The sequence below is a fragment of the Myodes glareolus genome, chromosome 6 (assembly GCF_982192425.1).
Source record: "Myodes glareolus chromosome 6, mMyoGla1.1, whole genome shotgun sequence".
Classification (NCBI taxonomy): domain Eukaryota; kingdom Metazoa; phylum Chordata; class Mammalia; order Rodentia; family Cricetidae; genus Myodes; species Myodes glareolus.
In genome coordinates this window covers 29,903,003-29,930,474 of record NC_142031.1, presented here as the reverse complement: position 1 = coordinate 29,930,474, position 27,472 = coordinate 29,903,003, and the positions used below count along the sequence as shown (strand labels likewise).

Genomic DNA, 27,472 nt, shown 5'->3' with positions numbered 1-27,472 from the left:
GGCCGCAGGGTGTGCAGGAGCTCATGAGAGCACTTTCCCGAGAGTGAGGGGGATGCCAGTTCAGGGTGAGTACACTGGCCTTCAAACCTGGATTCCCAGCTGAGGATATGAAAGTAATACGAAAACTGATACATAGGGAAGGTAATGTGGAGTTCTCAAAAAATACACTTATTTGTGTATGTGGTAAGGTGCATACATGCCGTGGCATGCTTATAGGGTTCAGAGGATTGTGCGGGTGTTTGTTCTCTCTGTTGTGTGAGTTCCAATGATCCAACTTAGGTCACCAGACTTGCAGCAAGGGCCTTTCCTGCTGCACCATCTCAGGGCCTCGGCAGTGGTGCTGTAGGAGCCACTCGGAGTAGCCACCTTGGAAGAATGAAATATAGAAGACAGTTGATATAACCAAGTTCAGGGTGAGCCTGGCAAAGGGGGTGCTGGATTTAAGCTCTGTTACAAAGTAAGAATTAGTAAATACAGAGAAGCCCTAACCCTCCACATGTGAAGATACCCCAGGGTCTGGATCCTGCATGCTAGAAAACGAAGATCTGGAAGGAAAGCTCTCAGCAATCAGCAAGAGTTAAGAGAGTAAATGGTAACAGCGTGTTTCCTCGTTGGTCTTAATATCTGTCTTCAGGCTTCCATAGGACCACACCACCTTCCCCGGATACAGCAAGGTCACTTCTAAGGATAGGGAGTTCCGGATATTTCATTCATCTACTCAAAAAGTATCAGCCATCTGCTTGCTGTTTGCTAACTGGTTAATTAACTAAACCACATGCATATTAAAATTTATTCTTACAAGAAGTGAAAAGACTGAAGAAATTTTGTTTGAGTCAGATGAATGCATTTTATCAGTAAATCTCATGGCAATTCCAAATGCCTAGCTCATACATGGTTTTCCACTCTGAACACTGCCATTGCTGGTCTCTGAATGTCCTGGCACACAGCAGCCTTTGCTGCATGTTTGCTGTATGGATGAATGTATAAAGCACAGATTTTAGTTATCTTCCCTGGTGCTCTGCCATGCCATCCTACCTTACCTTGGTGTATATATAGTGTTAAAACGTGATTATTCTCTTTGAGCCATAGAAAAATTCTAGGGATTTTGGAAAAAGTTAACTTATAAGTTTAATAATGTATAACTTTATAATCTCATTTTATAGTTGGACTCCATAGGTCTAAACCAGATGCCCTGGTTCACATCCATAACAGAGTTTATGGACGGCAGCAAGGAAGATGCAAAGAAGGAGGATGAGTCAGATAAAAAAATCCTGTCTGCTGTCATCAACAAAACAGTTGTTCCTCACCTTACAGGTAATCTTGATTCTGTTATAATCACACATATACTTTAAGTTTGGAGACACAAGGAAATGCTGTATGCAGTGAAGAGCAATTGATTTCATATGTAATTAGCCTGGTTGGGAAATGCTTATTGTACAAACGTTGCCCACAATAGTAGTGGTGGCACACTAAGTCATCTGTCACTCTTTGTCAAGAGCAGCACACCGTCATATGTGTTACATACATTTCTTTCCCTTTTCTTACATTTCTTTTCCATTTCTTGTTCTTTGAGAGCCCTACATTTCCTGTGTGCCTGCCATTAGCAGCTAGTGATGCCTTTGCTTCTTAGAGGCTTCTTTTACTAAAACAGTATTTGACCAGAATCTTTTTATTGTATTCCAGAGAATGAGTTTTTAACTTGGTTAAACTTTGAAGATTATTATTCATTCTGAACAGTGGTTTACTTTTTAAATCCAAACTTTTTAATCCTAACTCTGTAAATGGAGGCGGAGCTTTTCTTTTGTCCCAACCGCCTGGTCTCAAATAATCACACAACAGCCTATATCAATTACAGAATGTTTGACCTGTAACTCAGGCTTATTACTACCTCTTCGAGCTTAAATTAACCCATTTTTATTAATCTACATTTTGCCACATGGTTTTGTGGCTTTACCTGTTGTCTAGTACATCTTACTTCCCCGGTAGCTGTCCCACATCTCTCTGACTCTGCGCCCCTCTCCCGTTTCTGTCAAAACACATCTGTTTGAGCCCACCATCCTGTAATAGGATGAGCACAGCCCAGGCCCTCTAGTGGTTGATTCTGTGTGTTCTGAAGACAGCACTTCCAGTGTGTGCTGAAGGATCCACTGTGGGGCAGGGGAGCAGGAGAACATTAAGAAAGGTTCCATGGTTTTGACTCAGTTGGGAATCTGAAGGAGGCAACTCAGCAGCACTCTGGTGGGCTGTGTTGCTTTGGGTGCCTGTCTCTGAGTGGAGTATCAGATAGGTTGCTGAGTTTACCAGTCAGGAGTTCAGGCAGGAGGTGGCTGTGTTTTGATGACACTTAATGTCACGAAGTGACATGAAATAATAAGGAAGTGAGTGCAAGAAGGAGCAAGAAGGAAACAAAATTGAGTCCTCATAGAAGTGACAAGTACCCAGCAAAGACCAGAGAGAAGACCAGGAGGATGGTGTCCCAAAATCCACGCAGAGTATTTCCAGGAAGAAAGATGGGACCCAGTTTTGGTTGCTGACAGTAGCCACAGAAGAATTAGAATCAATCTTTGGAGCTGGCTATGCATATATCCTGTTTAACTTGAGAGATGTAGTCACCCCTCTGTAGAGAGTTCTGAGGCCTGATTGAGAGGATTCCAGAGAGACAAATACAAAGTAGACATCTAGACAGGACTTTGAGGAATTTTGTTTTAAAAGGAGAGACAATGGTGGATAGCACTGAAGAGGGTATTAGGGATTGTTGGAGTTAGGAAGATAGTGTAGTGTTTAAAAACTCTTGTACTCAGTCATGAGGACTAGAGTTCAGATCCCCAGAACCCACATAAAAACCTGGTAGGCATGGTGGCTGGCATGTAATCCCAAGTGCTTATAACATGCAGACAGAGGATCCTAATAGCAAGTTGGGTAGCCACAATAGCAACCATTGGCATGAGGCTTCACACACACACATGATCAAGTATTCACACAAATGTGAATCCATACTCATGAGGGTAGAAAGAGGAAGGAAGTATAGATCCTTCAGCTGAAGTAAGAACCAGGAGAATCAACCAGGCAAGTGAGCAGGCTAGGGCAAACAATTCCTGGCTGACGTTGAGGCTCACTTGAATTTTGGGAGATCAGTTTGGTATACCTTTCTTTAAAACTACCTTTCATCTGCAAATTGCAGGCACAGTTAGTGAGAAGTGAATTTATCTAGGCTTATAGATTAACCTGACAGGTGTAGCAAAACCCAAGGACAAAGAAATTAGGATGTATGCAAAGAGGAAGTGGTAATGATTAGAAATTGAGAGTATGTGTAAATCGGAAATGTCATGATTGGCCATGGATTTTTAACCTCAGTAAAGAATGGAACAGGTGTGCTAAAGATGAGAAGCATGATCTACTAACTTGTGTGACCACTGACATGTGTTTCAGATTTTGTAGAGTTCATTTGGGATCCCCTGTCAACCTCACAGACAAGAAGTTTAACAGTGCATTGCAGACTGGTTTTTGAACATTCCGCTTCTGAAAATGAAGTTAGTAAAAGCAAACAGGTAATGATTTTTGCCGATTTGGGTTTTTGCTCAATGGTCGATCACTGACCTGTCATTCATGGAACCATGAGTTTAGTTTCCAATACCACACAAAGTAAAATAATTTATACAAGCTCAGATTTTAATATGTGGATATATTACCTAGAAAGTGATCTCTCTTATTAAGCCAGAATAGAAAGTATTTAAAAGATGGGGTAAAATAAAATTTGTGTTTTGCTTTTGTTGTTATAACTATTGATATAGGACTCTTAAAGTATGTTACTTATAATTAAGTGGAGAAAGAAATAAAATTTTATTTAGTTCAATATGCTTTTGTTTAAAAATGCATTTGCTTAAATTGTACATTTATGGGCAATATTCTTGGTATAAGGTCTAGAGTAGATTAATGTGTGCTACATACTGCTTCTTTTTATTGGTAGTAAGCCAATTTCAATTTTCAATATATGGAGTCTTTCTAAAAATGAGAACAGCATGTCACTATAGAAATGTTGCTGATATATGAAATACTTTAAACTCCCATCATCTGTTCATCTTAGTAGTAGTAATTAGAGCTGGGTATTTTTCATTCTGCCTTTATTCTCAGTTATCCTAGTGGATCTGAGTGTTTACATAGAGAGTTGTCAGAGGCTTTAGCTACTACTTCATGCAATAGATGCATATAATATAATGTCCTTTAAGTTGAGTTACTGAATTCAATATTTGTCTCATTTATAATTGTTGGTATACAAACCAAATGAATTATCCAAAGTTCAAGGACCGACAAGTCAACAAAGACCTGCATCTACACTTTATGGAAAACTTGTAGGAATCAGAAGGGAAGGACAGGGCCTGTTTTTCTTTTTAAAAAACAAAACAAAACAAAACAAAACAAAAAACCAGACAGACCTTAGGCAGATAGCTTGGAGGTCTTTGTGGGAAGCTGCCCAAAATCACACTGCTCTTCAAAGTGAGACTAAAGTACAGTGAACAGGGCTGCACTTCCCAGATTTGCAAACAGTTAAAAAAAAAAAAAAGAAAAAGAAAAGAAACAGAAAAGGGAAGAAAAAAAAAAGACAAACAGGGAAACAGTATAGTAAGGATGGAGGGTGTCTTGCCCTGACTGGCCTGGAGTCACAGAGATCTGCATATCTTGTGTTGGCATTACAGGCGTGTGCCACCATGCTCAGAAGAAAACAGAATGTCTTAGACACAGCTGGGAGGGCTACAGATGGGATTCCACTATTGAGTTTCGTTGTTTTGTTTTTCCCTTTACTGATTAAATTTGTTCTTTGACAGTTTCGTGTGTACATAATACACTGTCTACTCTCACCCCAGCTCTCATCTCCCTTCTGCCTCTGCCATCCTTCCCTCCCACAGCTCCCTTCCTATGTCCACATCCTTTTGTTTTGTTTTGTGACCCTCTGATTCTAACCAGGACTGTGTGGCCATGAGTTTGGATCTATTACAGCCTGATAGATTCCAATAACTGTCTCTCCTCCAGAATCCATCAGTAGTTCATCAGGGAGGATAGGACCCCATGACCTCCCCAGGCCATGATTGGCTCTTGACATCTCAGGCTTACACAGACAGCCACTGCTGCTCAGATCTCGTGTTTGCCATGGCTGTGCCATTTCCTGAAGATAGTATTTTGTATCTCTTCTCCCTGTCTTCTGCTCATACATTCTTTCCATTCTCTCTTCTGCAGCATTTCTTTTGCATTAAAGGGGGGGAGGGTATAATGTCCTATTTGGGGCTGAGGACACAAGTCTCTTCATTCATCTCTATTTACTGCAAAGACAGCTTTTCTGGTTAAGGATGAATAGCATTTGTCTGTGGATAACAAATATTAAGCTGTAGTTTGATGCCACATCAGTTGGCTAGACCCTAGTGGGGAGGTTGCCCCTAGGGCCTATGATCTCCCCAGCTACTGGGTTTCTAGTATCAGGTACTACCATTCTAGTTATCATTGTACAAAGCTGAATACAAGGTCATGAGCTTTATTCCGGCAATTCCATTTTAGTGTATATATTTATTCTGTATACATTAAGAGACTTCTGCTAGGTATTTAATAGCATCATTAAGCATAATGGACCCCCTAAGAGGAAACCATCAAGTGTTTAATAGTAGTAGTCATGCACAGAATGCAGTACAGCAGTGAGAGGGACTCACTGACAACCGCATGCATGTTCCAAGTTCCTACAGTGTTGTAACAGTGTTGTGCCTGCAGAACCATTCATACCATTAAAATTTTCTGATTTGGTTACTATATTTCCAATTATAGCTTGCTGATGCTTTCCAAATTTTTAAATAGGATTTACTTAAATCTGTTGCTGAGAGAATTAAGAAGTCAATAGAAGATGATGTTTTTATTCCTCTATATCCTAAGAGGTAAGAGCTCTTAATTTTTATACTCTGGGAAATAGCTTTTCTTTGAGGAGGAATAGGGTCATGTAAGACACAGCCTGATGTCACTCAGGCTCTTCCTGAACTTTCTACAAAGTTGCGAATAAACTTGAATTCCTCAACATTATATGTGTACTCCTGCCCTCACCTCTCAAATGCTGGAATTAGAGGCATGTGCCATCCTATCTAGCCCTTAGAGAATACAAATTTGTAGGATGTAATGCAAAAAACACTTTAGTCTTTTCTAGACCTAAAGCACTTACTTACTGTTCTGAGATGCAAACTGAAATTTCAGCAAGTATTTCTCTAAATCATACACATATGTGCCCCACATATGTATGATGCTTAACATTTGGACATTGTGTTTGATTGTTTCCTGTATTTAAATTTACCCTAGAATCAGGAGGTTGTAACCTAGAGAAGTAAAGAGCACAGGTGCTTAGCTCTACCATTTTGGGTTGTTTGACCTTGGGTCCTTACTGTCATTATCATCAGTACAAGGCGGGAGAAGTCAATAGCTACCCCCACAGGACAGCAGGATGATGAAGACAGTGTTCAGAACAGAGCAGTGCCATGTACAGAGGATGCATAGCACAGCCTGGAGCATCATGGATGCAGATGTTAGCTCTGTTCATCTTAGGAAACACGGGGCTTGATTTATGGTCATATACTTGCCAAGAAAACCTTCTTGGTAGTGATAATTTGTGAACTCTAGCTACCCAGTGATACTCCCACGATGAAAGTTAGGAGTGGGAGACTTGGAGATTTCTGGCTTATCTGAGTCAGGAAGAGGTATCTGCAAATAAAAATTATGTCCCAGTAAGTTTTGTTTTTGTGCTGTTTTAGGTAACTAATATATTCACATAGTTCAAAGTATGCTTGTGGTTTATTCATATTTAAGGCAGTTGCTTGAGTCTTTTGGCTAAAATCAAGTATATCTTTAAAATGAGATTGTGTTTTGTTTTTAAGATTTATATATTGTGAACATTTGCCTGTGTGTATGTATGTGTACTTCAGAAGAAGTCAGAAGAGAGCATTGGATCCCCTGGAGCTGGAATTACAGGCAGTTGTGAACCACACAACTGTGGGTGTAGAAACTGACCCCGGTCCTCTGCAGGAACAGCAAGTGCTCTTAGCTGCTGGACTGTTTCTCCAGTTCCCTAAAATGAGATATATTTACTTTTACCCTGACTTCTGACTGCAGATTTTTGCCATTTATCTTATATATGCTATAACCTTATTTCCCCCGCCTTCTATATGAGATGAAGTATATTATAAGCAGGTACAGGCAGGTTTGTTCCTTTCTCAGTGCACAGTAGGCATGTAGGTTTTCTATAACTGACCAGCATGTGAGTGATAATCTTCCCAACAGCGAGGTTATAAACAAACTGGCAATACACCGTTCTGTGCTCAAGCAGTTCTAGCTACAAGACACACTTGCAGAAACTCTTGTTGGTTGGGTGTGGATGCGTTTATAATTCTTGGTAGATACCACCAGAGGGCCTTGATTAATTTTTTATTTAAGTTATTTAGTTAAAAATAAACAAAAAGGGACCAGAGAGGTCGCTTGGTGGTTAAGAGTATAATGTTCTTCCGGAGCTGACTGGAGTTTGATTCCCAGCACCCAGGTTGGGCAGCTCACAACTGCCTGTAACTCCAACTCCAGGGACTCCAGTGGCCTCTTCCAGCCTCTGCAGGCAATGCATTCCTGTGCACAAACCATACACAGACATACAGATATGCACAGAATTCAAAACACAACAAACAACAAAAAGTCCTATTTTTTTTTTTTGCGGTTTTCTGAAAAAATAATAGTCCTTTATATCTTCTCTTTTTCCTTTCCTTCCCCCTCCTCCTCATTTGTTTCAAATTAGTTCCGAAGAAGGAAAGATGTCACCACATTCAAAGTTCCAAGAAAGACAGTTCTGGGGGGCTCTAAAGGTAAGCAGAGTACTGTCTTTAAAATGTATCTCTGTTAATCTTTGCATCCATACATATGTATTGAACTCCACTTTGCCACTTCAGTACAAAAGCACTAATAATTTTGAGCCATAGTCTCACTATATAGTCCTGGCTCTCCTGGTCTTTGCTATGGAGATCAGGCTGCCTTGTAATAGGCCTTCCTGTCTCTGTCTCCTGTGTACTGGAATTAAAGGCATGTGCTACCATGCCTTATTCTGTTTTACGTTTTAATATTTATAATGTCCTTTATAAATGTAAAAGCAGTTTTTGTCTCATGGACCCTACAAAAGAAGCACTGGGTTGAATTTAATCTCAGGTCATAACTGACTACCCTTGATTGAAGCTAAAGTTAAAGTCAAGTCAGTGGAGGTAGATATGATAAGGAGATCAGTTCCAATGATATTTCAGGTGAAGCATCAGAAAGAGTCCACAGCTGACATGTAAGGAACACACGGCTTATCACAGCCAAGTGCCTGATGTTGGCACCTGGTGTTATACCATTCTTAAACATGTAGGAGATGCAGGCTTGGGGGAGACTGAAATCTCCTTTGGATGTAGTAAATCACACAGAACTGTGGAAATGTAACACAATACAGGTGGCATACAAGTCCCTGTTGCAGGGGTTAGGCCAGAGCTGAGAACTTGACAGCAGTTATGCATAGGCAGTATTTGGCCATGAGTGACAAGTTTTGAAAAGACTGGGATGGGGAACTGAGTGGGGGTGGGGTCTTCAGATGTACCTTATAATGAATTGTGAACCTTTGTGCCTCAAGGAGCTCAAGAATGAAAATGAGTATTAAATGCCATGATAAAGAACTAGGGGGTAATAAATGTCCATTGTGTTTGAGAAATTAGAAGGACATAAATGTCCTTAGCAGGAGCAGTTTCAGTGCAGTGAGTGAATGTGTGTCCTGGCCAGGCCGGGGAAGATGCTTTCCAGGACAGGCAGCGATGACAGTGACAGTGTGAAGTGTGGCTTGTTACTAGTCCAGATGTCATTCAGCACTCAGAATACTAGGAGAAGACCCAGATTTCTCACAATTCACAGAAACTTGAATTCAGCCCTCCAAATGCAACATGTATTCATTAAAGATCTTATTATGAGCCACTTAACCTGTTATCAGGAGATTCTTAGGTTGTCTTGTTTTACATGTCAGCTACGAGGTTCTTGGCATTGCCAGGCTTCCTAGCAGTACACGTTAATACCAGCACTAGCCTTGACATTGCTTTCTGTTCCTGGTAAACTGCACTCTTAGGCTTAGTGGCCCCAGACAATAAGAAGATGCGTTACAGTGGGGCACTGATCTGGAGGGGCTGCAGTGGAGTTGCATGAGGTATATTGGAGTTGGTTACCCTAATAATAGAAGTAGGATGAGCAAATAGATGGAGGTGAGGATCAGGTATTTACTTGGGAATGTTCTTTGTTCCAAAGCTGACATTTACAACAGGGCCAACTAGTGAGAGTGAGGGAGTTGGACCAGTTGTTATTTACCATTACAGCTTTTAGGGCAAGCACACATAACTACTTGGTATTTCTTTTAGCTCTTCCGCAATATTCTTCTTTGGAATGGACTTCTCCCAGATGACACCTTGCAAGATCTAGGACTAGGGAAGCTGCTGAATCGCTATCTTATTATTGCTCTTACTCATGCCTTCCCTGGACCAGATGCTGTTAAAAAGTGCAGCCAGGTAAGCTATATAGAGTCAATTCTAATTGTGTCATTAATGTCTGTAATTTTTAGTGTGGTAGCTTATATCTCTAATACCATCACTAGAGAAGCTGAGGTATAAGTGTTGCAAGCTCTAGGTCAGCCTGGACTACAAGGTTAGACCCTCTCTCAAAACAGTAACAGCAGAGATTTAAGTAGTAGGACTGGAGAGATGTCTCAGTGGTTAAGACTGCATACTGCTCTTGAGTTTAGTTCATAGTTCCAACATTGGGCAGCTTATAACACCTGTAACTTCAGCACTGGTGGGGAATTCAGTGCCCTCTTCTGGCCTCTTCAGGAACTTGTACATAAACATACGAAGACATGAATGACTCTTAAAGATATAGTTATTAAAATCTATATTACAACCAAATAATTAAATTTTGGTGTGGTGGTACACACCTTTAATCCCAATGCCTGGGAGGCAGAGGCATGTTGACCTCTGTGACTTTAAGGGACAGAGGTAGTTAACCTCTGTGACTTCAAGGTGTGGTAGCACACACCTTTAATCCCAATACCTGGGAGGCAGAGACAGACAGATCTCTGAGTTCAAGGTTTGGTAGTACACACCTTTAATCCTAGCACTGGGGAAGCAGAGACACGTGGATCTCTGTGAGTTCAAGGTGTGGTAGCAAACACCTTTGAGCCCAGCACTGGGGAGGCAGAGACAGGAGGATCTCTGTGAGTTCAAAGACAGCCTGGTCTACAGTGTTATTCCAGGACAAAGATATACAAAGATCCTGTCTCAAAAAGTAAAAGTAAAAATAAAAAAAATAGAGGTTAAAATAAAGCCACATAAAGATAAAAAATGCACAGAAAATCTTGATACTGTATGTTATTATGCTCTCTTTAAATTGATTGTTGAGGAAGGAGCAACAGCTGCTAAAAGACTTTTGTTTATAAATGCTGCTAAACTAACCCAAAATAGGTATTTTGAAAATACCTTGGCTTCAAAACTGAAGTCAAAAGGTATGTTACTTTGGAGAAGAGATTTTGCTTTTGTTTCCACAAAAAACGAGAGACTCTGGATTTATTCAGAGTTAAAAATAATCACCTTTGACCAAGGGAGGCCACCTAAAAAATCTCCGATAGGAACAGATGGCCCAGATGACAGAGGTCTACATCCAGAACTGATCCAAGACTGCTGCCTGAGATGATCAAGACTCACAGGATACTTCAGTCAGGACTTGACTATAACTCTAAATTTTCTTTAGGTCCCCATAAGATTATCAGCGCCCCCGACCAGCAGGAAGTAGACTAAAATACTACGCCCACATTCCCAACAAATGGACTATGGGTATTTTCCTTTGTTTAAAAAAAAAAAGAGGGAAATGGTGTGGGAGAATTATCTGTATTCTGTCAATCATATTTTAATAAAACGCTGATTGGCCAGGCAGGCAGTATAGGCGGGAAAGCCAGACAGGAAGTAGGGTGGAGCAAAGAGACTGGGAGTATTCTGGAAGCAGAAGCTCTCTCTCAGCCACTCCTGCGCAGACCACCGAAGAGGCAGCATGTAACTTGCCCAGCTGAGAAAGGTACGGAGCCATTATGGCTAACATAGATGAGAATAATGGGTTAACATAAGTTATAAGAGTTAACAAGAAGCCTGACCTAATGGGCCAGTCAGTTTATAATCTTATGGAGTCCCGTATGTGATTTTCTTTGTTGCTTGCCGGCTGTTGGGGTACTGGGAGGGACAGAAACCCCAACAAGCCAGCCCTCATACTACATTTTGGAGATTACACATGAGTACACAAATCATTTAACAGCAAAACCCAGCAGCTACTTTTATATTTAAGAATCAGTATTCTGGTTTGAAACAGCAGTGGTGGAGGAAAGTATTTACTAATGATGCCAGGAGCCAAGTACGGTTTGCACACTCCATATCTCAGTACTTGAGGGGCTCAGGCAGGAAGATCGTGAGTTCAAGACAAACCAAGACAGAAGGGAGGCAGGGAGAAAAGGAAGAAGGAAAACTAAAGAGTTAAAGAACTAGGTTAGAAATTAGGAAAGCAACTATAACACATAAGATTAAACTCCACATCAAATTTTAAAAGTCTGGAAGTGGCTCCAAAATATACAAGTCAAATCACCACAAACGGGTCTGGAAAACAACCTGCAAACATTGTGGCAAAGAGTGACAGCACCAACAGAGACCTGCTAGTCAGTGTACTGCGAAGGTGCTTGTACAGCCAGCAGTGCACAACAGTGGGGCTTTGCTGTTACTGTTTCACTAAAATCCCCAGTTGTGGTGTAAGCCTGGGCTGCTACCATTCGTGGGCTATAGAAGCCTTGTGGCCTGTAGTATCCAGCGTACTGGTTCTGGAAAACAGATTCTGTCACTGGCAAGAGAACACAGCTCTTCAGGACAATGTTGAAAGTTTTAAATGTTGACTTCTAAGAATTTATGCTAGGACAAAATCAGAGTTGAACATACAGATTTTAAGTACAAAGAACATTATAGCACTATTTACTAAAGGTAGCTCAAACTACCTGCATTAGTTACTTTTATGTTGCTGTGATAAAACACCATGACCAAAGGAGACTTAAAGAAGATCGAGTTTGTTTGGGGTTGTAGTTTCGGAGAGAGAGTCTGTAATGAAGGGGAAGGCCTGACAACAGAATACTGAGATCACATTTTCAGCTCACCAGTGATGGACTTCTTCCGGTAAGGCATCACCTCCCACAGGTTCTCTAACCTCCCCAAGCAGTGCCATGAACTGGGGGACTGGACTTCAAATTTTCAAGTATGTGGACCTAGGGAGGCTGTTTTTATTCAAAACACTACAATACTCAAATGTCCCCAAAACATTTGATCTGCCCGTAAGGTAAAAATGGTATTAAATGGTGCTTAGGAATCCAGGCTTGGTAGCACAACTATAATCCCATCCTTATAGTTCTTAAATTTAAATCATTCTCTGTCTGGAATGTTCTCAAGTTGACTGCAAAGTCATCTCAAAAGTAATGAAGGAGAAGTGTGTTTTGAGAAGCAGGCCACAGGTCAACAGAATGGTCTCACCTCATACATGGACAGGCTTGCTGGCTCCATGAGAACCTACAGACACATGTAAAATAGCAAAGCACTGGGAAGCACACACAAATGACAGTTCCAAGCCAGTGAAGACTGGTTCCAAAACTTTTAAAGATAGTTTGACAAGCAGCTCTTCCATGTCTCTGTCTTCTGCAGTCCCACATCTGCATTTTTTCTCAATAATTAATAATACAGTAAGTCTTTTTTCCTGGCCTTTATTTACTTTATATTGCTTTTGTTGATGCTGCTGCTGCTGTTAAGTCTAGACTCGAGGCCTCAGATGCTTTAAACACCTACTCTGCCACTTACACCTACTCTGCCACTTACACATTCAGCAACACCCAGCCCTGTCATTGTTTTGAGACAGGATCTGTCTGCTACCAAGGCTGGCTGGTTTTGAACTCAAATCCCTTTCTGTTGTAAAAGGAGCAGCGGGCTGCGTTCCTGCCGCCCAGCTCCCGGCCACCTGGCTAGTTTATACCCCAAAATAACAACACACAAATTGTATTCATTTAAACACTGCTTGGCCCATTAGTTCTAGCCTCTTATTGGTTAACTCTCACATATTGATTCAACTTATTTCTAATAATCTGTATCGCCACTTAACTGTGGCTTACCGGCATGAGTCTAACCAGCGTCCATCTCAGAGAGAAGAGCTATAGCATCTGCCTCACTACCTTCTTCCTCCCAGAATTCTGTTCTGTCTACTCCACCCACCCAAGAGCTGCCCTATCAAAAGGCCAAGGCAACTTCTTTATTTAACCAATGAAAGTAACACGTAGACAGAAGATCCTCCTACACCTTTCTGCTCGGGTCTCTCAGATCCTAAAATTACAGATGCCTACCACCATTCTTTACAACTGTTTTAAGGCTGACACCAGCTCTATTTTATAAGGTACTTTCCAGAATTTGTACTCCATCACAGAGGTGCTTTTGCTTTCTCCTTTCTCCAGATCCTGGTCTTGATGTTACCAATGATAGCATGGCCTGCACGACTGTCCGGGAACTCTGTCTTTCCCTCTTCTTTCTTTTTCCTTCTTGTTGCTATGAGGAAGTTATTTTTTTTTCAACATTTTTTTGACTTTCCCCCTAATTGTGTTATTTTTGGAAAACCCTTTTTTTTTTTTCTGCTTGTTTGTCTCATGTGCACTAAAAAGTGATCTCTTTGGCTTCTACGGACATAGAAAGCACACTGGTATAGGTCAAATTGTCATTCTTTTTCTTCCATTCAACATATTTACAATCACCTGTTGATTTCTTCTTTTGAATGTTTGTGTATGGGGAATTATAAGCATTGCTAAACAATGCACAGAGCAGATTCCATCTGCTTTAAGCTTTTAGCAATGAAGAATTTTTTTTTAATTGAGTGACTTTTTTCCATTTCAGTTATCTTGTATATATGGATGTTTTGCCTGCTTATATGTTTGTACTGTGTGAATGCAGTACCTGAGGTCAGAAGGGGACATCAAATCTCTTGGAACGGGAGTTACAAATGGTTGGGAGCTATTATGTGGGCTACAGGAATCAAACCTGGGTCCTCTGGAAGAACAGCCAGTGCTGCTACCCACTGAGCCCTCTACCAAGCCATATTACCTTTGACACAGGAAAGGGAAATCTCAAACTTTCTTTGCTATTGTGCTTTAAGCCTACCATGTGTCTTGACAGATAGCAGCCTGTCTACCAGAGAAATGGTTTGAGAACTCTGCTATGAGGACATCGATTCCCCAACTAGAAAACTTCATTCAGTTTTTGTTGCGGTCTGCACATAAATTATCCACAAGTGAATTCAGGTAATGCTCATTTAATCTTTCACCTCCAAAGCATAATTCAAGAATTTTGAATGCTTTCAGCAATTTTAAGGAAGATTTGTACTTTTACTATAATTTTTAACATCTGGATTTACAGATGTAACTAGTCTGGCATAGTATTTGCCTAACAGCGCTAAGCCCTGGGTTCAATCCAAGAACTCATAAACCAGGCACTGTGGCACATGCCTAGCATCCTTCTGTAGTATTGATGAAGTCTTGGTGTGACTGCTCCACCTAGCTGGCAGTATCGTGGCTGTAGAATCGAACAGCACAGCACTGTGGAGACCCTCATGGCAGGCTTGCTCTGTGTTCTGCTTTTTATTGCCAGTCACATTCATTTTCCAGGATACTCTGTATTTGGGCTTTGCAATTACAATCATGAGGTGTATGAAGCTGGGGCCAGTCTAAGAAATCCATCATTGGACTGTTTTGTCTGTGCCAATACTATGGTCTGTTCATTGCTCATGCAAATAGGTATGATACAGGCTGCCACCGACATGCTGTAATGCATATGTGTATATGTGGCGAATACAAAAATGAATAATGTAGTCAGCGTCGAGTATGGTGTAATATACTGTATGAGTATGGTGTAATATACTGTATGTGCTGTGTTTTTATGGAGCTATCAGCACCCGTTTGTTCATGCCAGCAGCACATTTAACATGTTTCTGTGTGACATGATAGCTAGTGTCACTGTGCCTTAGGGATTAACCAGCACTTCACCCAGTGATGTAACAGACTTTAAATACTTAGATGGAGCTCCTGTTTCAGGTACTGATAGATCCTGAGTCCACTGTGACTCCCTTCACATGTTACAGCACTTTTTCTTCTAAATTTATCTCTTTCATTCATTTTATTTCATCTTATGTTTTGTCCTAAGGATCAAGCTTAGGGCCCACTGCACTAAAGACTTCCTACCACTCATACACCTGTAGGCTCTACTGCATTAGCGGGGAGTCAATGCGTTTTGGTTTTTCTTTTCAGGAATGAAGTCCATGAAATAGTTCTTATCCTGATGAAGGTAAAAGCTCTGAGTCAAGCCGAATCCCTTATAGAGGAATATCACCTGGAGCCCCCCACACCCCCAGTTACAGGCGTTTGAGTGCGCTGTGGGAGGTGTTGAGAGTCATTGATGAAAGTGCTCAGTTCCACTCCTGTGCACAGTGCTGCCTCTTCATCCTCTGTCCACTGCAGTGTCCTGGAGGCCGCCCTTCCTGGCGCTGTGTGACCGAGGGCGCTACCTGCACAGCAGCAGCTGTTCTTCCTCGGGCTGAGAAGGAGTTGAAGAAATCGGGTACACAGAAGCATGGCCAGAGTTAAAGCCATCGTCAGCTTTGGCATCCCTTTTCTTGGGGGGGTGGGGGGTTCAAGACAGGGTTTCTCTGTTGCTTTGGAACCTGTCCTGGAACTAGCTCTTGTAGACCAGGCTGGCCCTAAACTCACAGATCCACTTGCCTTTGCCTCCCGAGTACTGGGATTAGAGGCGTGTGCCACCACTGCCCAGCCAGCTTTGGCATTAAAACTCCCACTGTTTACACATCAGCTAATGAGGGAATCTTAGAATGAGCTGCTTAATTATGAGATGGTTAACACATTTTTATAACAAATTGTCCTTCTAAAATCTGTACCAGTTGATTGTATGAACTCAGTGAAAGAGTGCTAGTGAGTCTCCAGATTTTTAGTTCATTGTTAATTTGTTAGGGAAAAAAATCTTTTTTAAAAAGGTTTATTTTTGTATGTGTGGTTATGTATACACCTGGGTGACTTTATGTACACCACTTCCACGCAGAGACCATAAAAGGCCAGAGGGTATCAGATTCCCTGGAACTAGGGGTCCAGGAGATTGTGACCCACAATATATAGATGCTGGGAGTCAAACTCAGGCCCTCAGGAAGAGATCTTAACCACTAAGTTGTTTCTCCAGCCCCTGTTGAAGAAGGAAGACATATTGGTTTGGGTTATCTGTAATTCTTTGTGAACTATATCCATCTTTTTCTAGAGACTTATTATACTTCCATATTAAAAATATTGATCTTTTGCCTGTGTTCTGGCAAATAATTTATCAAAAAACTTAACATTTTTCTTTGAATTTTAAGGTTTTTTTGATAATGAAGTTATCACTTGGTAGCAAGTTAGGATTTTTGTTTTATCATTCATTGTAAAATTAAGAAGGCCACTGCAATTTTAAATACAGAAATGTAAAGTATTTGTCTTATTAAGGAAGACTAAGGCAAGATAGTTAAGAAATTAGGAATTTTTTGCAAAATGATTTTTTTGGGGTTAAGTCTGTTAAGCTACTCAGTGATGACCCCGTGTATAAATTATTGCCCTAAAGGTAGTTGGAAAATGTTGGTTATATTGTAAGATGTGACTCTGGCCCGCGTTTACATACTTGGAAGCCCTACTTTCAAGACTGCATGTAATATGAACAGCTGACATGTTTTTGCTATAGCAGTGAAAGCTTGTGCTTCTCTACGTGAAGATGTTAAAACTGTTGTACAAACTGTACAAACGGAACCCCACAGAAAGCCCAAACATTGCTGAATCCTCACGTTAATGTCGTTTTAGACAGCTGCTCATTACAAAAGCACGTGTGTGTGTGTGTGTGTACAGAAAGTTTTGTATATAAATGGCAAAGACTTTATTACATTAAATTTTCCAGTGTTTTGTTGTTGTTGTCATCATTATTTTTTCGAGATGGGGTTTCTCTGTAGCTCTGGAGCCTGTCCTGGAACTAGCTCTTGTAGACCTGGCTGGCCTCAAACTCACAGAGATTCACCTGCCTATGCCTCCCAAGTGCTGGGATTAAAGGCGTGCACCACCACTTCCCAGCTTGAATTTTCTAGTTTTTTAACTGTTCCAGTGGACTTTTGGAAGCTGTTCTCTGGCTTTGGATTTTTTTAGAGATAGACGTGGGTAGATATACTCATTGGTCTAACCTGGGCAGACACTCTGGAAATTGAAACATGCTGTGAAGCCAACCCTGCCGTCACTGTGGAATGGATGCACTGACACAGCCGGGCAGACACTCACCTGGTGATTCAGCTCACAGACTCCTAGCCAGCTGGGGCTGTGGGAGACCTGACACACCTTTCTTCTCTATCTCGGCTGGTCCCACTGTTCTATTCTCTCTGGAGACTGGGTCTCATTCTGAGGTGTAAGTGACACTCGTCTTGGGACCCTTCTGCCTCCCAAGCCCTCGGATTGCAGGCCATGTCACCACACCTGGCAAGAAAAACTCTAAAAAGTCCTAACTGGGGAGAGAGACCATGTTCATGAATTAGAAAACTAATTTGGGGTAGATTTTATTCTCCTTACACTGACTCATAAATGTAATGTCAGCACTGAAACAGGGTAAGGGGAATAAACATGCAGGTGCACAACCTAGCGCTGGTACTCCACAGGGAATCCCCAGCCCAGTACTGACAGAAGGAGCTGAGTGAGCCTTGGTTCCACCTCATTTTTCTACCCACCCACAACACCCAAACAGACAAGTCACAGATATAACTGGAAACTCTAAAACAGAGACTCGGGAAAATCAGAGGAGATGCTACTCAGGCAGAGACTGGAGAAGCTCAGCAGAGTTCGGATCCCAGCACCAGCGGATCTGATGCACACTCCCATAGTCACATATGCATACACTAAAGGAAGGAGGGTGTAGTGGGTATCTAAACTCCAAGTAACAGTTCCAGGAAGTTGAGAGAAAAGCAACAACTGCCAAGTTTCCCAAAGTCACTGCATTAAAAGGTTCACCCCAAAATGTATATACAAATATACCGGCACCAAGGAACAATGCTATCATTTCATTACCGTGAAGACTTAAAACTACACACTTTGAAGTCATACATAAGGAACAGAAGCCCGAATGACTGTGTTTCTCAGCATGGAACTAAAGCACTATTACCAGAATTGTAACAAGGAAACATAAAGCAGATTGACAGTACAGGCCAGATCGTCTCTCTCAGGAGTAAAATGGCCACATGAGGGAAAGGATTCAAGAACACGAGAGGCACACCATGTATGCCATGGAGGTCAGTGTGCATCTCTGGAAAGTAGTAAAGTTATGCTCCATCTACAGGAGGTAGCCAGGAAGACAACAAGGACCGCAGAAAGTGCTCACCAGAAAAGCCACCCCGAGATGAGAGGCTCACTGATGTAGGCACCAAGATCCAGGCTAGCTTTGTGATGTTACAGGTGGGCTAGCCTTTACTCTGATGCATTCCAGCTTCCCAACCCATGATGGATTACCAAGTACACTCCTGTTCCCACAGGGTTTTGACCCCCTAGGGCTTGACTCATGCAGAAAGTAAGAAAAATACACTCTGACCACCTTCCTGTTGGACACTCACCACCCAGTCCACACTGTGGTCTCCCAGGTGCTCTGGGGTGTCTTCTGTTGAGCTATGGAGTTCCTCACAAGTGGTTTTTGTAAACTCTGAGGGGGAAATGAAGCCAGATGACAACTCAGACTGCACATTCTCCTTGAGACTTCCACAGAGAAAAACAGCACCCTTTTCTACCTGCTAATGAGCCTGTCAAAACAAGGCATTTAATATTCTGTGTAGGGCTGGAGAGATGGCTAGTGATTGAGAGTTCAGTTTGCCAGCACCCATGTCAGGTGGGTCATAGCAGCTGTGACTTGTTCCTGAGAACCTGATTCCTTCTGGTCTCTAGATACCTATGTACATACATACAATACAGACCGGGGTGCTGGGAACTGAACTCAGGTCCTCTGCAAGAGCAAGTGCTCTTACTGATCCACCTCTACAGCGCCTATTACACTTAACTCCCATACTGCTGTGTCTTTATGATTATTTCCCACTTTACTCCCCTTGCTCATATCCCAGTACATCTCATTTTGGTGACGCTGACTCCACTGGCTCCAGAAAAGGAACAAATGTTGGGTGATTCTCAGTGTAGCGCCATAAGCTGATGTGCAGACTTTATGCTAGGTACTGATAAGGTGAGTAGTGCTCTTTGATTTAATAGCTAAGTTCTTACAAAGCACACAATGGCTTTCAAACCAAACCCCGAGCTAATATACCTGCAATTAACTAAAGGCATTCTCAAAACAAGGGCTTAAAAGAAAAATATATTTTTACGTGTGTGTACAAGTTGGGTCCACGCATGCTAGGGTGTGCATGTAGAAGGCAAAGGACAACTTTCAGAATCAGTTCTCTCCTTCCACTCCGGGCTCCAGAACTGAACTCGGATCATCAGGCCTGAGCAGCCACCTCACCATTCCCAAGATCAAGACTTCTTTGATGCTTCTATTTCTTCCCATAACGCAGCTTCGATTTTTGAAGTGTCATATTCTCTCATCATATCAAACTCAAGCCATGGCTGGCTCCACTTCTGGGCTTCTTTCATTTGCTCCTCAGTTAAAGCAAGATCAAATCTGATCCCTTTAATGTTGAAGTATGGACGTTCCCAGCGTTTGGACCATGGCTTTGGCTTCATTTTAACTTGGAGCTAAGGAAAACAAAAACAGAACTTGGGCTGGTGAGACGCACACACAAGTCTCCCTGAGTTTTCTGCAGGGTGCTTCTTCAAACTGGCACCTAAGCACATGTGCATGGTGTACCTTGTTAACAGGCACTTCCTGGGAGGACTCGTGTGGGACCGGCTTCATGTTAACATCAAAGGTGCTGAACTCGGGGAGAGCGTCCCGTAAATACAGCAGGCTGTCGTCCAGTCGCTTCTCCAACTTCACCACCTGGATCTCGTGGATTCGAGGATTATACAATTCAAAGCAAAGCTCCACACCTAAAAAGGGAACATGCTTATACTTCATAATATAGTCATGTACTACAAAGCTAGCAAGTAGGAGATGGAGCGAACACATAAAATTTCTAAACTGAAGATTACTAAAGCAAAATAAACCAAATCCATTTAAATTAAAAAGTGAAAATTGAATGATGTCATGTAAGTCTCAGATTGGCCTACAGGACAGGATCACTGTCTTGATGGCCAGTTGATACATGAGGGCCTAGTCCCCCATGGGAGCTACCATTCCTGGACATCCTAGGTGGTCCTAGGCTGGATGAAGAGTTGGGTAACCATGAGCTTAGGAGTGGGCCAGCGAATGGCATTCTTCTATGGTTTCTGTCTTAGTTCCACTGGAGGCTATGACCTGAACGTGTAAACTGAAATAAACTCTCTTCCCCTAAGTTTCTTTTGGACAGGAGTGTATTATGGCAGCAACAGAGGCTAAACTAGAACAGCAGGCAGGGCCCTCTACTTGGGGAACAAGACACTGTTTTGAGTGTGACCCCTCAAGAACTCACCCTGAAGGGCTCCTCTCGCAGTAACAGTTCTCTGACAACTTCACGCCTGAGAACCCTGAGGTGCACTGGGAAGAGTAAACACTCTTGCTTGCCATTTCAATTCTTGATCTTTCTAGAACTTCACTATTTGTTCCTCTACTGTGCTAGTCATGGCATGCATGATTGCTTCTGAATCCAGAGTGCAGTGCTGACTACAGCAACTGTCATGACATAAGCAAAGCAGGGGCCTTCACTCCTAAGGACACCATCCTATCTGTCCCGGTGGACTCTGGAAAAAGGAGGATCCTGCTAAATGTGAAGACTCACATCCCTAATCCTAATCTCAATGCTCAGAGGGCAAGAGACTGGAGGATTGCTTCAGGTTTGAGGTCAACCAGCTCCATATAGCAAAACCCTGGCCACTCATGGCCTACATGGGAAGAGCCTGTCTCAAACACACTACTAATAAAGCAAAAGGAATCCTCCCCTCACTGCTTCCCCTCTTGAAGATGTCATGTGTATACAGGCAGGGTCTCACTATGTAGTCCAACCTGGTTTTGAACTAAAAGATATCCTCCTGCCTCAGCATATTCCTAGTGCTACGATAACAGGCATATGTGACCATGCCCAGCCCAGAAAGTCTAATCCTAATGGGTGTTGTCCATATAATAAAAAGCTTTCAAAAGAAAGTAGACCCTCCAACAGTCCATTAAACAGTGAACACAAATCTCTATCCACTGCAAAGCACATGTTATCTCTTGGGGAAAACCCATTTTCACATTCTGGAAGCACAAGAAGAAATATACCTTGTCCTTCAATCGTGTTTCTAAGGGTGAAAGTAGCCCCAAGTCCTTTTCCTGACCGCTGGATACAAATTCCCAGGAACTGGCTGGTTTTTCCACTGGCATATGGGTCGGCTGTGGTGACACGTAGTATGCTTCCTACAGGGTCAGAAGAGAAGCAAGCTCGGGCATGAGACGCAGGAATGAACACATAAGGTGTATAACTTAGTATGTTAGAAATAAATAACTAACAGCAAAACCCAGACACCTAGAGAATAATCTTTATGCAAAGAACTATCCCCCACACCTGCTGACAGACACTGGACCTCACTCACCGACATAGAACTCTGGGATGTGAAGCACCTTTCTCCTTTCGAGCATATCTTTTCTTTCTAGCTGAAATTTCAGAGGGTTTGTTCTGCCCCTTGGAGGAATGAATTCAGGACTCAGGAACCTATAAAGGAAGGCATTTTAAAAAGGAAAAGGTAATTTGGGCCGATATAAGGGGGTGAGGGGAAGAACTGATTTACAAAGAAATGAAAGGGTATAATGTTGATGTATCCCATTTAAATAAGGAATCATGTTATTTCTAAAACTGAACTGTCAGTGCTCCCAAGTACCCACCAGACATTTTGTTTAAAAGCTTATAAAGCATCTAGACCCCCACAGTCTGGACCTTAATTGTCCAAGAGGGCACATTTGCTAAAAGCTTAGCTGCCAGCCTGTGCAGTCACTGGGGGTTAGAAAGCTTTAAGAATTGCACTCCGGAAGCAGAGGCAGGTATATCTCTGTGAGTTCGAGGCCAGCCCATTCTACAGAGTGAGTTCCAGGACAGGCTCCAAAGCTACACAGAGAAACTGTCTCAAGCAAAACAAACAACAACAAAAAAGAATTACAACCCAGTAGAGAAAACATGTCATGTAGTCGGACTTTTCTTTCCCACCTGCCTGCTCCCAAATAACCACAGAGACTTATTATTAATTATAAATGCTTGGCTGATAGGTTAGCCTTGTTTTTAGCTAGCTCTTGTAACACAAATTAACTCACTTTTATTAATCTATGTGCTGCCCCGAGGCTTATCTACCTCATATATGTACTCCCCACCCTGTTCGCTCTGCATCTCATGGCGTCTCCGAGACACCGTCCTTCTTTCTAGCATTCTACCTGCCCCAAAAAATCTCACCCAGTCATCAGCCAGTCGGCTCTTTGTTAACCAATGAGAACCATACATATTTACAGTGAACAACAGAATTATGCCACAGCAATGCCACTGGGCATGTACCCTGAAGGCAAGAATGAGACCCAGCCCCTTTCTGTTTCTTTTGCTTTACCTCACTGATACTTCCTGCCATGCTGTACTGTGTCACTGCAAGGCCAAAGTGACAGGGCCAGGACCAAGCAAAGTTAGCTAAAACTGTTGAAACCCCGAGCCAAAGTAAATAGTTCCCTTTAAGATGATTAACTCAGTACCATAAATTAATCTTCATAGAAATTAGGTAACTTTGCTGTCATCTATTTATTTAAAAAAAAAAAGACCCTGAAGTTTAAGGCTAATGAACCACTGACACGTTACTATTGCTGTTAGTTATAATTTTGTCACAGTTTAGTGTGAACACTGCATGCCTCTCAGGCTGCAGAGCCTGTGACGACAGGTCTCCCGCTGAACTGTAAGTATGGAGAAAATATATTAAAATCACCAGCTGCAAACCTCCCACCAAGCATGGTGGTGTTCACCTTGATCCAAACAGTCGTAGGCAGCAGCAGGCAGATCTCGGTATGCTCACGGCCCGCCTGTCTACACAGGGAGACAAACACCTCCATATTTATAATTGTTGTGTACTGGGGGTGGGGTGCATACCATAGCATCCATGTAGGGGTGCAAAGACGAATTTTGGAGTAGGGTCTTTTTTTCCACTGTGTTTCTAGGGATGGATCTAGGTGGACAGGCTTGCACAAGAGACACCTGTACCACTCACTGTTGGTCCATACTGTTACCTTTTGAAGACTGTCTATGAGTGTTTGCTTGCATGTATGTATATGTATCACATACATGGCCTGGTTCCCTCAGAGACCAAAAAGAAGGTGCTAGATCCACAAGAGCTGGAATTGCAGATGGTTGTGAGCCACTCTGAGAGTCCTCTGGAAGAGCCTCAAGTGTTCTTAACGGCTAGGCATCTCGCCAGCTTTTGAAAGATTATTTTCCCACCTCAATGAGATAATGTGGTCATAGAAAAATATTTCTTTTCTAAATCATTAGCTTTCCTAAGTCCAAGCATATTTCAAATCAGAACTACAGGATATTTAAAATATTTAAGCCCAGAGACAAGCCACGCCCCTTTTACGGAGCCCAAAATCGCACCAAGTTTTTCCCACGAAAAGTCAGATTTGTCTTGGTTGTGAATGTTCCGAAACAGGATCTAGCTATGCAAACCTAGGTGGCTCAGAAATCCACCGCGTTAGCCAACAGATTCCACCCAGGAGGAAGGGTTTGGGGACGTCAGGGCAACTCAAACACGTTCACAGGTGCAACTATGATGAAAAGTTTAGAACACATAAAACTGAGGAATGGGAGTCCAAGCCTGCGTCTCTTCAGGATCTAGAGAGGGGCAGACGCGGAACTCGAGCATGTGCAGCCCAGCTACAAGGTAAGCAGTGCGAACACTCAGGCAGCTCTAGGAGCTGCAGACGCCCGCGCACGCCCTCTAGGCCGAGGCAGCCTCACCTTCTCTGTTCCTCCGGGGCTCGGCGCCGGTCCACCATGACAGGTTTCGGTGGTGGCTTGAACCCACTGGGCTCGGAAGGTCCGGTGCTCTGAAGCCGGCTCGGTCCCGTGCGGACACAGAAGACATCAGACGCGAGTGTAGCGAGCCGCGGCCTGGCCGTTCGGAAGCTCCGGGCCAGGTTCAGGGACACCCTACAGCCTTCTGCCATGGGGGCTGCCATGTCTACACACGCAATGCAGAACTACAGCTCCCAGAAGTCAGTGCGACGAGGTATGGCCAGACGGTGGCTCCTATGGGACCAATCTGCTTTCCTGTGAATCACCGCTAGTTTGAGGACACTGTATTGCCAAAAGGAGGCCAGTTTCCTGGAGCAGGAGTTACAGCTGAGAACCATGGGTCCTCTAAAGCATCAGTAAATGTTCCTCACAGCTGGAACGCCGCTCCAGTCTCGTTTTCACTTGTTATTTGCCTGTGCCTGTATGCAAAAACACAACTGTCTCCTCAAAGGGAATAAGAGATAGTTTATTCTGGAGCCAGGTATTAGTGACCATGGTTTAGGAACACAGATTTAAGTCACCATAAATCCATGTTCTGATAGGGTAACAATTTCGTGGAGTTTTCATAGTATCTGAACAAAGAAGGCCGTAAAACACTCCTCAAATACATTGGTGGGTCCATCAATTTAGGTGTGCTATAACGAAGTGGAGAAGTCTCCGCTGTAGGCCTCAGATGCTGACTGTTGGCATTCTTAGTCTTTGTGTTCATGGAATTGAGGGGTCTCCAGATAAATTCACCTAACAGTCCCAAGGCTGTTGGTTCACAAAGGGTTGGTAGTTTGACTCTGGGTCTGCAACATCCTGGTGTCTCCAGTTCTGATCATACATACAGCCAGCCTTGTAGAATGCTGTTTGGAAATTTTGCTTCACCTCTTGTATAATTATTATATTAGTATTTAGTTCCTCTAATATGCATTCCATGGGGGAAGGATGAGTATCTTCTTTTGCTGGCTCTCATTAACTCCAAATAGAATAATAGGTGCTGGCTGGTTTGTCAACTTGGCACAAGCTAGTGTCATCTGAAAGGAGGGAACGTCAGTTGAGAAAATGTCTCCGTAAGACAGTTCTGTAGGCAAGCCTGTGAGGCGTTTTCTTAATTAGTGATTCATGTGGGAGGACCCAGCCCATGGTGGGTAATGCCATCCCTGAGTACCATACACTCAACTCTCACACATATAGACCATTAAAAAGAAAATAAAACCCATTTTAAATGTCTCTTCACTGAGCTCCTCTACAAGATCCTCGGTGACCAGGTCTCTCTCCATCACCACAGCCCATCTCTCCATTCCCTGTAACACTCACATTCCGGTAACATCACCTGCAAGGTCTCCCTGTAACTTCCCTGGGCTATCAGTTCAACACAGTCTGGTGACAAGGGTAGAAGGAACTACTTCTATCCTTGCATCTACGTTTTACATAATAACTTTATTTTGATTTTACAGTGGAAAAGCAATCCTCAGATGTTAAAAATGGGAATGCACAGACTATGTATTCTTTTTTCCTTTTTACAGTTTTCTCCATAAAACAGAAAGTAACATTGGTGTCTATTAGACTAGTATTAGACTACAGTGACAGAAAATGGTGAGGCTGACTCACTGCCGCCCCCAAAAGAAATCGAGCAATATGCCTATAATGGTTAAGCGTTGAGATAATGTGCTGTATAGAGGTTTTCATCCAAATGTCTGGACGGGAAGGATTGTTTCACTGAGAAAGGCCGCAGCCTCTGGAAGCCTGAGATCAACAACAGTGACGGGCTGGCCTCTGTTGGAAGTAGTACCATATGACAAGGCTGAGCCTTGGAGATCCAGTCCAGTTTTTAAAGAGTTCCTTTAGTGGATGTGTTTGGTACACAAGTGTGTGTGTGTGTGTGTGTGTGTGTGTGTGTGTGTGTGTGTGCGTTTTGTTTATTTGTTTGATTGATTGTTAAGACAGGGTCTCTCTAAGTAGCTCTGACTGTCCTGGAAGTTACTGTATAGACCAAAGTTGGCCTCAAATTCACAGAGGTTCCCCTGCCTCCCAAGTGCTGAAATTAAAGGTGTGCCCCACCACACCCAGCTATGCATTTGTCTCCTTATAACTGAGAGTCTGATAGCCTTGGTTTCTGGAGAGCAATTTCAGAACTTAAAAACTGATAATGCCATGCAGAAATTTTCACTTAGTATCTTACTATATTAACTTTATTTGGGGGTATAAGTGGCATGTGATCTTGTGTGCACGTCAGAGGTCGGTATCCAGGCTCTTCCTCTGTCACTTTCCACCTCATTTGTCGAGACAGTTGAGACAGGCTCCTCCCTGGACCCGGAACTCACTGAGCTGGTTAGGCTGGCTGGTCAGAGAGCTCTAGGGATCAGCCTGTTTCTGCTTCCCCGGTTCTAGGATCGCAGGTGTGCATTGCTTTACCCGGCCTTTTTTTTTTTTTTTTTAATCTGGGTCTGGGATCTGAACTCAGGCCTTCTTCACCTGGCAGGCACTTCACCAACTGTACCATCTCCCAAGCTCTCTGATCTGTCTTCTCGGGCCCTTATATTTTTCTTTGTTTGTATGGTTTTGTTGTTGATTTTTTGAGGAAGGGTCTCATGTAGCCAGGCTATATATCCAAAGCTGACCTTAAACTCCTTAAAACATTTTTAAGCATTTGTTTTTTATGGTTTCTGTGTGCGTGTCTGTGCCATAACATGGTGTGGAGGGCAGAGGGAAACTTCTGGGAGTCAGTTCTCTCTTTCCACCAAGAGCATTCTAGTGATCAAATTCCAGCCATCAGGCTTGGTGACAAGTACCATTTCCCACTAGCCATCTCTCTGGTCCTGACCCTGAATACTTGAGTCTCATGCCTCTGCCTCCCAACTACTGCTTTTAATAACCTGGATAGATTACCCTGAAATGATGAAGAAAAAACAAACAAACAAATTGGGTTTGATGGGTCGGGTAAGAAATGTCCTCAGAAAGTTTCATGTAATGAAATCTTGGTCCTACCTAAGGTATTATTATTAGGAGGTGACTCCGTCATGGAAGTGACCAAATGGGCAATGCAAATGTGGAGCCTAGTTGTTGGAAATGGTGTGCCTGAGTGACTTTGAGGTTAGTTTCTGTTGTCCCAGGTCCCTTCCTTTCACCCTCTCTTTGCTTCCTAACTTCCATGAAGTAAGCAGCATCCTGCCTGGCTCACACAACACAGCTGCCTCACCTCTGGTCAAAAGCAATGCAG

At 42.7% G+C, this 27,472-nt stretch overlaps 2 protein-coding genes across 3 annotated transcripts in view; one reads left to right on the top strand and one right to left on the bottom strand.

Annotated features, from left to right (window-relative positions):
- Gcfc2 (GC-rich sequence DNA-binding factor 2) overlaps window positions 1-17,107 on the top strand; it is a 38,063-nt gene extending 20,956 nt beyond the window's left edge. The window contains exons 11-17 of one of the 2 annotated variants that reach the window (XM_048416438.3): window positions 1,164-1,314; window positions 3,430-3,548; window positions 5,839-5,915; window positions 7,805-7,871; window positions 9,435-9,581; window positions 14,298-14,422; window positions 15,425-17,107. In XM_048416438.3, coding sequence (XP_048272395.3) covers window positions 1,164-1,314; window positions 3,430-3,548; window positions 5,839-5,915; window positions 7,805-7,871; window positions 9,435-9,581; window positions 14,298-14,422; window positions 15,425-15,542 — 804 coding nt within the window. In that variant the 3' untranslated portion in view covers window positions 15,543-17,107. The other variant, XM_087907120.1, reaches the window with a different exon arrangement.
- A 2,412-nt stretch (window positions 17,108-19,519) lies between these two features.
- Mrpl19 (mitochondrial ribosomal protein L19) lies at window positions 19,520-24,459 on the bottom strand. Its single transcript, XM_048416439.3, has 5 exons — window positions 24,211-24,459; window positions 21,824-21,942; window positions 21,513-21,647; window positions 20,025-20,206; window positions 19,520-19,912 (listed from the first exon to the last, which is right to left on the bottom strand). Exons 1-5 carry the CDS (start codon window positions 24,429-24,431, stop codon window positions 19,691-19,693), a joined length of 879 nt encoding a protein of 292 aa, XP_048272396.2. The 5' UTR covers window positions 24,432-24,459; the 3' UTR covers window positions 19,520-19,690.
- Between the last annotated feature and the right edge of the window lie 3,013 nt (window positions 24,460-27,472).

Bases quoted from the DNA above. Each gene is read 5' to 3' on its own strand.
- Mrpl19 (XM_048416439.3), bottom strand. From the start codon at position 24,431: ATGGCAGCCCCCATGGCAGAAGGCTGTAGGGTGTCCCTGAACCTGGCC. The intron at 20,207-21,512 runs GTATATTTCTTC...TTCCCTTTTTAG, and splicing joins AAACACGATTGAAGGACAAG to GTGTGGAGCTTTGCTTTGAA. The intron at 19,913-20,024 runs GTACACCATGCA...TGTTTTCCTTAG, and splicing joins AGGAAGTGCCTGTTAACAAG to CTCCAAGTTAAAATGAAGCC.